Below are 11,998 nucleotides of genomic sequence, written 5' to 3'. Positions count from 1 at the left end.
GCAATGTAAGGGAGATGTATTTTATTCTGAATAGTAGCATCAAATTTAAACTTTCTACAATCTGATTAAAACACAGATCTATATTTTGTTTCGTTTTTTATACTTTCGATGGCCTACACTACATGTAGTAAAGACAAGTAAAAATTTTGAACTATAAAAACGAAACAAAATTGGATCTGTGTTTTAATCAGATTGAACTTTCTAGGGATTATTTTATGTGCATGTTGACCTAGTGTTTTATTCAATTCAAACGAGTAAGCAGAAAACTTATATAAATTGTTTTGTTTTTTTCGGTGCGGTGACATTGAGATATATACCACCGATCAAGACTTACACAAGAATAATAGTCAATGTTTGGGAAATATTTCCCTTTTTCATAGATTGTCTCCCTTCTTATGACTTTGTTTTCATCTTGGGGGTGTTCGATTGTCAGTCTAGAACGTCCAGGGTCCAGTTTCTCAAAATTTTAACTAAAGATAAAATCCAATGTTTCAGCTATCATGGTTGGTGAAATGAAATGAAATGGGGTTTAACGTCCTACTGTTCTGCTCCGAACTGGGCTAATGAAGACGGGCATACACCATACAGTGTGCTATGAGGGAAATTTTGCCCTGACAGCGGCACTACAGCCTACTGTTATATCGAATTCCAACTGTCAAGGGATGTTTTATGTGCATGCCAATGTGTACACGGGACTTCAGTTTTTCGTACCATTCGCACGACTAGACAGCTGTCCTTGTCAGGCCCCCCGTCCTGCATCACTGACAAGGGGGATATTATGGTTGGTCGATATATTTTCATATGCAGTGGGTGCATGCGTTCTAGCCTCAAATCGGCATGTTCACTCATTGTCACTATATTTGGGTTTGACAGAGTTAAATTCCAGAACATTCACTCGAATATCCCCTGTGAGTGAAGCCTTTATGACTACAGGTTCAGGTCTGTACAGTCAGGTCAGGACTGTAGCAGGGTATTGGATATTTACAACCAGCTCCCGGGATCTAATCATTTGACTTAACAGTACTATTTTGTTTATTTCTGCGTGTTAAGTCTTGATGCATCATCTTAAGCAATAAGAGGAAATGAAATGAAATGGGGGTTTAACGTCCTACTGTTCTGCTCCGACTGGGCTAATGAAGACGGGCATACGCCATACAGTATGCCTTATGATACAGCCCGCACGCGCTAACCATTCGGTCATCCAAACCCCCCCCCCCTACCCTGCAATGTGTGCAAGGAAGTGAAAAACCTCGAATGGTTGTCCTTGGATACTAAATAAGAATCCAGAGGCCTGTCTACTCAGCCCCCACCCATTTAGTGGATCACAATGCACTCAAAACTTCACTTAAAGTAGCTAAGTCTCTAACTCAATATCATCCAAAGACATTGAAAAGACAAAATATTTGTTAATTTAAATCAACATTGATGTTGTGATCTTACCGCGAACAGACAAGCTTCTGATATCTAATATTTAAGAAAAAATAAACATAATGCGTTTCAGTGCTATTTTGGATAACAAGGGACTCGAAGAACGAGGTTAGACATATTCCACTAGTCGTGTCAAACTGTGATGCCACATTCTAAACTACAAAGCATGCGCAAAAAATACTACCGGTGTAGACTGGAATAACCAGACACTAGAAATTGCCATTCGATTGAGACTTCTGGCGTATTTCGCTGAACATAACTGATTTGAAATTAAGAGTAAAAATAGAAATGATTGAATATAAATCAGTTTATATACATTCATATTACATCATGATATACATTACGACCCATTTGTGTCAATTTCTAGGTCCCAAATATTAGCGAATTAGCTCCTTTAACTGTCAAGGCAGCAACAAGAAAATGCATCCATTTTTGCACTCTTATACTATGTGTCAAGTTGCTACTTCAGGTGAGGGCAATGGTAAATTTTGTTTTTTATTTATTCAGAAAATTTTAAATTTTATATAAAATTATATAAACACAGACTTAGATTTAAATGATTACACTAATAAAATTTCATATAACTTTTTAATTTGAACCATAACCTGTATGTAATTCCAATAAAACGGTTAAACATACATTATGCAAGAGCTAAATCTGTCTATTGCAGTTCTTTCATTAGGCCTGAAATGTTATCTAAATTATTAATTAGACATTAATTAACTTATCTGGTCCATAATCAACTCTCGATGGCATCGCTAGCCTGCGATCTTTAGTCGATTATGAACCGATTTACTGCTTAACTTTCCTTCACGATTTAACGATTAAATGGATAATCGAGACTATGCTGTTTATCGTACTGACTTTAGGCGGAAATTATAATCGCTTAGTTCTCGGTTCATAGTGGATCAATTTGAATGAAATTTTCAGCAAATTGCCTTCACATTATCTAGTTTTTACCTAGTATAGTGAGAACTGCCAACGCGTTATCGAATCTCCCATAATGTATCTTTAATACATTGTCCTATGTGTTGATACCATTTGAATTCAGCTTCATTACTGCTTTATAGAATACCTCAGTATCAAATAGAAATATAAAGTCTAGTTAGCACAATACTTTGACACTAAGGTCACACAAAAAATAGCCTGGTTCTCAGATACCAACGAGTCATCAAAAATAGACTGTGTCACACTTTTCTATTTTATGGGTCTTTAGCAGTGGGAGGAAACTGGAGGACCCGGAGAAAACCCACGGGGTTGGACAGGCGACCCTACTCCTTGTCACGTACAACCGGGGAATCAAAACCACGCCAGTCGACTCAATGACAGACCTTATAATACAGCACGCACGTGCTAACCATTCGGCCATCCAACCCCACCTTATAAGACAGATTTAACAGACACCAGAAGACCTGAGAATACTTGTATCTTATTCTGTAATTAATCATGATTTAACATCATGTACTATTTGTAAATAATGTTTGATATACCTGAAGATAGTACAATATACAATCTCTCTGATCACAACCATGATATACAACAATATTTACTAACACTAACAGTTACACCACAGAAAGTTATCAATTTCAGTTCGATTTACATACTGTACTGTGCTCCTTTGTTTTACGGCAGGACGGAGGGCCTGACTAAGACAGCTGTCTAGTCGTTTGGATGAGACGAAAAACCTAGGTCCTGTGTACACATTGGCATGCACATAAAAGATCCCTTTACAGTTGGAATTCGATATAAGAGTAGGTCGTAGTGCCGCAGTCTGGGCAAAATTTCCCTCATAGCCCACTGTATGGCGTATGCCCGTCTTCATTAGCCCAGTTCGGAGCAGAACAGTAGGACGTTAAACTACATTTGTATTAAGGATTCTATATTTGAGGGATGTTTTTATCAGAGAAAATAAACATCAGATTTGAGAAACAAAGATCTCCTAATTCGAAATTGATGGACTCGATCTAAATTGCGTTTTGTGACAACTAAAATAATTTGAATGTATTTTTTTTTTTTTGCAATTTTATATATTTAATTCATTCATATTTTATTTACAATTTATTAAAATCCCGGAATGATTCGGCCACGTTTAATCATTAGTTTTTTCTTTTTGTCCTTTTTGCCTTGTTTTCGTTTATCAAGATTACGTTCACGTTTATCTTGTTTCGCTTGTTTTTTCTGCGTCACTGTCTTTTGACGATCATCCCACTTCTTTTTATTTTTCTCTTTCATTTTTTCTTTTCGTTTTATCGCATTTTTTAGTAAATGGGGATCATCCTTGACCTTTTCACCTTCGGCTTTACTAACAGCAACATTCCATTTATCTTTTTCTTCCATATCTTTTGCTGCCTTTTCGTCTTTCTGCCGAAGTTTTTCGAATTCACTTTTCTTGCGTTCAAGTTTTTCAAGCAGTTTTTTGTAGTCTTTGCCTATCAAACCAGTTTTGGACTTCTGTTTTTTCTTTGTCTGTGAAAAGTCAAACTTACTGAAGACCATTTTGCCTTCTTTGTCGTAAACTGGTTTTGCACTATTTTGTGGGGGAGAACCTAATCGCGTCGGTGCGTTAGGATTTTTAGCGTTAAAATCTTTCTTAACGTTATTCTTCATTTTTCTCCGTAATTTTTTTTCTTGTTGTTTTATCTGTCGTCTGGTTTTTCTTTCTTCTTGCGTCAAACTTTTTCTGTTACCTAAAAAAGGACAAAAACATTTCATATTTTATATTTAACAATTAAAACCTACAGACCAACCGTGATAAGCAAAATAATGATCACACAAATAATGATTTTTGTGATTCGAATATTCAATACCGCTTTGAGTCAGTACGTCAGTTATCTTCCCAACCGGAGATATATAGTCGAGTTCTGGTAATATTATAAGAGACAAATTTTATTCAAAATTTTAATTGTATATACATATGTAGTCTATCATATACTATGTTTTAAATATTTATATATGTAAAGGATTTGATATATTTGTTTTTAAATTATACTTTCTGTGATATTTGTTTTTATTTACATATATAAATACATTTCTTTGATAATGTTTTAATTTGTGTCGTCAAATTCACCATATGTTTGGTTTGGCGCTATATAGCCAGGTTGGAGCTGACGTGCCATAAAACTCCATTTCATTTCATTTTAAATAATCAAGGTGCATATTCAAATTTTAACAGATCTTTTTTTTTTAATTCATGATAAATACCAGACATTCTGAATCCTAATTGAGATAATCCAGAACAAAAAAAGAGCAAGAAAGGGATTATTCATTCAGCTTTTAAATCTAGCTGATGTCACAGTGCTAAGGCGTTGGCTCGCTATCATGGAGGTCCAGGTTTTGATCCCAGTGTTGGCCGAGAAATGGACCAGTGTCTAGTCCTTCAGATAGGACAAAAAAATTGAGGTCATCTATACATGTTGGCATGCACATAAAGAACTCTTGACAGTTGCAAGTTGACAAACAGGGGTGAGAAATTGACTGAAAGGTGATTTAATTATTTAACTTACCTTTCATTGCATCCAGTTTTTCATGTAGTTTTTGTTGTAATAATTCCATATTTGTGATGGAATTCCTGAACTCGACTTCATTCTGTTTATTTTGCTTCTTAGTTTTCTTGTTCTGTTTATTATTCATTCCTGAGATAAAAAAAAATCAGCTTGATTAATAACATGAAAAAATGAGCTCCAACATCCAGGGCTTATTGTTGAACATGACAAAACATTATTTTACGATTTAAAGACTCAAAATCTCCTGATGTCAAGCTGATTAAAACACAGATCAGATTTCGTTTCGTTTTTTTTTATAGTTCAAAATTTTGTTTTATATGTCTTTATTACACTAGGATCTAGAAGAGTTGTTATATAACCCTCGTTCTGGATGATGTGGGGGATTAGCCAATGAAACGTTCTGTTACGGTGAGTTTTTAGCGCTGAGGTACACAGAACTGTGGGTAACCCACTAGAAACATCAACACTGATTGGTTAATCAAATATCTGATGTCATAGGGTCAAAAGCCGCTCATATGACCTCTGACACGACCTTCCGCTACAATGGTCAGATCTTCATGTAGTGTAGGCCATTGAAAGTATAAAAAAACAAAATGGGGTTTAACATCCACTTAAATTAATACAACTAGTTCATTTTGGGACTGAAATACAGTATTTCTCCGATTAGATTAAAGATACATTATGGGAGGTTAGATAACGAGTTGGCAGTTCTCACTATAATAGTTAAAGATAGGTTGCCAGGCAACGAAACATACGCCCACAGCAGCTAAATCGTCCGGGCAGTCAACAAGAGTTGTTGCATATTTTTACTTTTTTCGGTAATGAAACATTTATAATACACTAAAATCTGATTAAGAGCAACAATTCAGAAAACCATTAGAATTTGTTTGGTTTTTATAAAGTTCTGCCCCATGCTAATGTTTTGTATACAAAACTTTTAATACTGTATCATGGATTTAGCTGTTCCAAATTCATTGAAAATCAATGTACTTGTTCGTCTCAAGATCATAAACACTGTGTATCAATCTGAAGTCAATCGGATATTAACTTTGGCCTCTAGAGCGTCCACAAGATTTTTCAAAGTGATCAAGGGCCATAACTTTGGCAGTAATTATCAGAAAGCTTTGAAAATCAATAGGATTCTTCGCCTCGTGACCTCAAACACTGTTTATAAATTTAAAGTCAATCTGATATTAACTTTAGCCTTTAGAGCATCCACAAGGTTTTTTTAAGTGATCAAGGGCCATAACTTTGGCAGTAATTATCGAAAATCACTGAAATTGAATAGACTTCTTCGTCTCATGACCTTAAACACTGTGTATAAATTTAAAGTCAATCGGATATTAACTTTAGACTCTAGAGCGTCCACAAGATTTTTCAAAGTGATCAAGGGCCATAACTCTGGCAGTAATTATCGGAAATCGTTGAAAATCAATAGGCTTCTTCGTCTCATGGCCTTAAATACTGTTTATAAATTTAAAGTCAATCGGATATTAACTTTAGCCTCTAGAGCGTCCACAAGCAATTGTGGACGCCGGATGGCAGGACGGACGGACGGGGGCGACGACAATATACGACCACATTTCAATGTGGGCGTATAAAAACTAGATAACGTAAAGGCAATTTGCTAAAAATTTCATTCAAATTGATCCACTATGAACCGAAAACTAAGCGAATGAAATGTCTGCCTAGCCTCGGTCATCATTACTAAAGTCGGTAGGATAAAAAACAGTCTCGTTTATCCATTTTTTTGATTTAATTATGAATGGAAGTCGAAAAGCAAATCGGATCCTAATCCAATAAATATCGCAGGTTAGCGATGCCATCGAGAGTTGATTATGGTCTGGATAAGTCAATAAATGTCTAATTAATAATTTAGATAACATTTCAGGCCTAAAGAAAGACCTGCAATATACAGATTTAGCTTTTGCATAATGTATGTTTAATACAATCCCATACTAAATTCACAATCAATTCCACACAAACTATTGAATAAATAACAACCCTACCACTATGTTCCATTTTATCTAAATGTTCTTGTATTTGTGATACAGTTTTTGTCTGGAACATATCACCACCGTGACCTCTTTTCGGTTTCTTCTTGAATCTTTTATTACCATCTGTAAAAAGAAAATAATCAACATCAGGACATATACAGCTTTTGATGAAATATTCGATGACTAGGTTCAGTTTTATATCTTAAAATATATAGCGAAACCACAGGAGTTTCAATAAGGAGTATTCTTGTTTTTCCAGTTCTGGAAATCACATATTCATTTTTCCAGGATTTTCAAGGAGTGTGCGAACCTTGGAAAGAAATATTCTGGTTCTTAGACAAACACTACAAAAAATCTGATGCAAAAGAGATTTATTTTATTTTGTCAAAGGATCACTACTTGGCTAAATGACTTCTATGCACAACAAATTGTTGTTTGTAGGAATGTATGATTTTCCAGTATCATTTAAGATTGTCAGTATCAATTAGCAGGGTTGTGTACTGGATTAAATAGAACAGAATTGTAGCACATAAAATCTGCTCCTCAATCTTTAATATCAAAGAAACTTTAGTTTACTTATTACTGTAAAGTTTATATCGCTCACTTTTAAATATGTGCCACAATAAGATATAGCTTGTCATTTAATGTTCATGTCATTAATAGTAATCAAACAGTAGTCATTAACTAGGTGTTATGTCACTAAGGTTTTATAAAACCATGACTATTAAATGATAAACACCACTATTGTCCAGGTTTGTGTATTCAATAGTGATGGGTGTTATAATTAGTCCCGCTTTTACACCTGTAGTGCTATATTTTATATTTTACAACTAGTTAAACACCTACTAATTAATTACAACTGTATAATTTCTAACCACTTTCGTACTAAACATTAGTTTAGGAACAATACTGACTTGTTTAATTTAAAAATAAACAATTGGACTAGTAATCATTTACTATATAACTAATCATAAAACACTTCTATTTCATTCCTAAATGATGTGAAGAGTGTCAATTTCAACTGTTGCTTCCATGTACCTTTTCTCAAATTCAAAAAATATAATTGTTATGAATACATTTTATATACTCATACCTTGATCTTCATCATCAGAATCATGTAAAATCTTGCGTTTTAAATCGGCACCGAAATAGGCTGATGGTGGAATTAAATCTAGGATATTTTTAAAGAATTTATTATCTTCTTCACTGGTTGATTGTGAAGGTTTCGTATCCACACTCATTGTGTCAGTTTTTCTGCAATAAAACAAACAACAGAAATAAATCATTTATATTCACCCATGAGAGAGACAGAGATAGATAGAGAGAGAGAGAGAGAGAGGGGGTGTTTAAAGTCCACTCGACACAAACTAGATCATTTTGGGACTAACATATGGTTTTAATTTTATTCCAATAATTTGCTTGGGCGTAGGGGTCTTTAGCAGCGGGAGGAAACCGGAGGACCCGGAGAAAACCCACGAGGTTCGACAGTCGACCCTACTCCTTGTCACGTACAACCGGGGATTCGAAACCACGCCAGTTGACTCAATGACAGGCCTTATGATACAGCGCGCGCGTGGTAACCATTCGGCCATCCAACCTCCCGACCCATGAAAGATCGATCATTTGAAAAAAATTAGTCTGTTTTACATTCTTAAAAGGTAAGAATGTATAACTGAAGAATTTAATTTTTTCAAAGATTCTAATTATTTCCCCCTGGTTATAAATTTCATTTTGTCTTTGTCTCTGATTTTCTTAAATTTCTACTGCAATGGCACGTTCCAAGGGGGAAGCAGACCAGGAAATCATGTTGAACTTCCTACAAACACATGGATCGAACACGGGACTTCCAGGTTAGCAAGCCAAACGTTTTACTCACTGAGCTACCCTCGCTCCCCAATCTCTAACTAATCCTATGATTGATTGTGACAAGTGAACCATTTGTTTACAAGTTGAGCTTCATTCTAAATTTTAAGTATCAGTACATTCAGGCAATCTAGCTGTGGAAACCAAGTTCGTTGGCCTGTAGCTGCAAATATGTAACCTCGGCATGGTCTCTCGGCTACAATTGGTAGGCCTACATTCATTGATAATTTACACAAGTAAATATAGCCTCAAATACTTTTATCACAAACAATGAAGTACATGTATGAACAATTAAAACAGTCAACGAACATTTGCTTTTTGAGGTAATGCGTTTTACATTTTCGAAACAATATTTTTTATACATACAAGTGGTCATGACATTAAAATCTCGAGCAGACGTTGGATTTTTCTAAATCATAGAATTATGTGGTAAAGTTTTAGTTTCACGTTTATGTTTTATATGTGGTTTAGTTAATTAATATGTTAGCTACGTGTAGAACCTTTTCAGTTTTTGGGCCAGATTAATTGGAAAATGAGTTGTTATATTTTTGTCATCAAATGATCACAAAACCTGCGCAAACGAAGGCCTTTGAACCACCCACTAATGTGACTGGAGTCAAAGACTAAGACATCACTAGTGGAGCCTTTTCTAGTTGGTTTTATGATGAAGCCAATGGATACAGGATGGCATTAGGAATATTAGGCCTACTATGGAACTCCACTTCAGAAAACAAGTGTCTTCCTACATTTTTTACATTACAATCGCCTTTTATTTCAAGGCCAATACTTACCGACACATTTATCTACTTTATGTAAAGAAGATGAGTGTTTTAATAATGAATAACTTTTACGTGATTAAATGATTATTTCACAACGATTTTTAATTTATTAGCAACATCTTGCACGTGTTGTAAATGGTAAACATCTACAGCGCCACTATTCAACCGAGAAAGGTAACTCCCAGACAAAGATTTTATTAAAAAGAGTTGCTTCCCTTACATCGTCAAACATAACGGTGAGATCTAATTGATAAGGCCAACTTCAAGTTTGGCCAAAGGTCACGAGGTGTAAACATGGCTAGTGCTAATTCCAACCCCAGCCCTAACCCTGGACCTAGCCCCAATGCTTACCCTAACGCTAACCTATAATCTCCCTAACAAGCATTTGCCCTGCCTGGCCTTATTTACATCTCAGCGACCTTGACGTAAATTGAGCTGGCCTTAACAAATAGATTTATCCCTAAGGCCCACGTGATTCAAGTGGAAGGCGGAACCTGCTACCTTTGTTGACATGTTAGTGACAGTTGAATGTTTAATTTATTTTAGTAACTGAGAAAGTCTCTTGTCTTGTTCAACAAATGCAGACGCATTTAGCTTCAAGTTCAGCTACAGAAAAATACTGATTTGCAAAGTAAGTATTTCGTTGTCTATACTCGTAATAAATGTGCAAAAAATGTGTGACAGAGAGCGTCTTTATCTTTATGAATACTATTACAGGCCTACCAGTGAGTGTCAGACAGACTAAATTTCAATTCAATGCAATGTAGAAGGCTTTGCCAGTAGAAATAGGAAATATTAAATTGACTCATTCTGACTGATGTCATTGCAAGATTCAATAGGTGTGTGTCACAGAACTGAACGTTTTTTTTTTTGGCAGTAAATTTAGGCACAACATGCAGGTACTAAATTAAATTTTACATTTAACGTGTTAGTCTTAAAATGGTGAAGTTAATAAGGTAACAAGACATGAATGAAAATAAAACCAAAGTGGTTAGATCGCATAATATGACTGTATTGAGTTGAATATTCAGATGTAGGCTATATATTTATATCGTTGAATATCCGGTTGTCAAACTTTTCAATCATTCAATGTCTATGGAAGCGATTTTACATAAACAGCAGTGCTTGTTACTGTACCCATTAAGTAATAAAATATGGTTTAATGTAAACTAAATTAGTCACCAAATAGTCAGCATATACATATATAGGCCTATATCTACTGCAGGTAGACCTATTATTCAAATTCATACATGTAGCAACTACCTGATGGGGTCTAGATACTAGTCCAACTCTTAACATGTCTCGTTACACTTGCACTGTACGTTCGGAAACGGGCCTATTGACTCCTTGTTGAGACTTTTTAACTCCCCAATAAAAACAACTTTTTACTGACAAACGGTCAATTGGAATTTCCCTCTGTCCGGGCAAAATTTCCCTCATAGCTCACTGTATGGCATATATGCACACTTTCATTACCCAGTCAGAGCAGAACAGTAGGATGTTAAACCCTATTTCATTTCATTTTAAAATAGACAAATTTAAGAACGTCTATGACACAAAAACGTAAAAGAATTATTTGGCCCTTGGGGGGGTGGGGGGGTCAAATTGGGTGAGTTGGGGGGGGGGATAATTAATCCCTTTCATTTTAGTTTTAAAAGGTAGGCAAAGCAATATATGACTGAGAGTATTATTAGGGAAAGAGAGATAGAGTCAAGCGATATATTGGATTATTGCGGTATCAAGAAAAATATTGTCAATAAAATTTACATATTCCGATATATTGATTTATAAAAGTTATTGTCCAGCTCTAGTTAAACACAAAACTTATGCCTCAATACAGCTCTGTCGAGTATGGATTTATGATGTATGAATTCTGACATGAGCAATCTGATTTATACTTTGTTTCAATGACTAACAATAATCTTTGAGAGAATATTGTTGGAGGAATGGCGATAATCTAGAGTCAAATGATATATTGGATTATTGTGGTATTTTTAATGGTAAAAAAAATATTGTCAATCAAATTTACATATTGCAATATCTTGTTCAGCCCTACTTCATATATGCCTATAGCTTTGAATTATGCAAATTAGGTGTATTTTGTTTCTCTTGTACAGAGCGGAAAACTGCAATTGGTACATACCACCATTTGTGAGCCTCAGTGACAAAGCAAATCTCCAGGTTCTCTGGTTTGCTCAAACTGCTAAAGAGTCTAAAGACCCCTACGCGCAAGCAAATTATTGAAATAAAATTAAACCATATTTTAGTTCCGAAATAACCTAGTTTTTGTTAAGTGGAGGTTAAACTCTCTCTCTCTCTCTCTCTCTCTCTCTCTCTCTTTCTCTCTGTCTTTCTCTCTATCTCAGGGGGGGGGTGGTGGCCGAATGGTTAGCACGTAGGTGCTGTATCATACGGCCTGTCATTGAGT

At 35.3% G+C, this 11,998-nt stretch overlaps 2 protein-coding genes across 2 annotated transcripts in view; one reads left to right on the top strand and one right to left on the bottom strand.

The window, feature by feature from the left end:
• Positions 1-1,761: 1,761 nt before the first annotated feature.
• Positions 1,762-9,739, bottom strand: LOC126808550 (surfeit locus protein 6 homolog). Its single transcript, XM_050533391.2, has 5 exons — positions 9,583-9,739; positions 8,022-8,182; positions 6,941-7,051; positions 4,932-5,060; positions 1,762-4,115 (listed from the first exon to the last, which is right to left on the bottom strand). The coding sequence occupies exons 1-5, from the start codon at positions 9,588-9,590 to the stop codon at positions 3,490-3,492; spliced, it is 1,035 nt and encodes a 344-aa protein (XP_050389348.1). The 5' UTR covers positions 9,591-9,739; the 3' UTR covers positions 1,762-3,489.
• Positions 9,740-10,086: 347 nt separating this feature from the next.
• LOC126808511 (cell adhesion molecule DSCAML1) overlaps positions 10,087-11,998 on the top strand; it is a 57,032-nt gene continuing 55,120 nt past the window's right edge. Inside the window, exon 1 of the mRNA XM_050533267.2 lies at positions 10,087-10,201. The gene's annotated coding sequence lies outside the window, so the exon portion shown is untranslated. The remainder of the gene's footprint in view (positions 10,202-11,998) is intronic.

This window comes from Patella vulgata, chromosome 1 (assembly GCF_932274485.2).
Source record: "Patella vulgata chromosome 1, xgPatVulg1.2, whole genome shotgun sequence".
Taxonomy (NCBI): domain Eukaryota; kingdom Metazoa; phylum Mollusca; class Gastropoda; family Patellidae; genus Patella; species Patella vulgata.
Note: the sequence above shows the minus strand (reverse complement) of the source record. Positions and strands in the feature narration are given on the sequence as shown.

Excerpts from the sequence above, each read along its gene's own strand:
- LOC126808550 (XM_050533391.2), bottom strand. Across the intron at positions 7,052-8,021 it reads TTCTGATGATGAAGATCAAG|ATGGTAATAAAAGATTCAAG; the intron begins GTATGAGTATAT and ends TTCTTTTTACAG. Across the intron at positions 5,061-6,940 it reads AGATAAAATGGAACATAGTG|GAATGAATAATAAACAGAAC; the intron begins GTAGGGTTGTTA and ends TTTTTATCTCAG.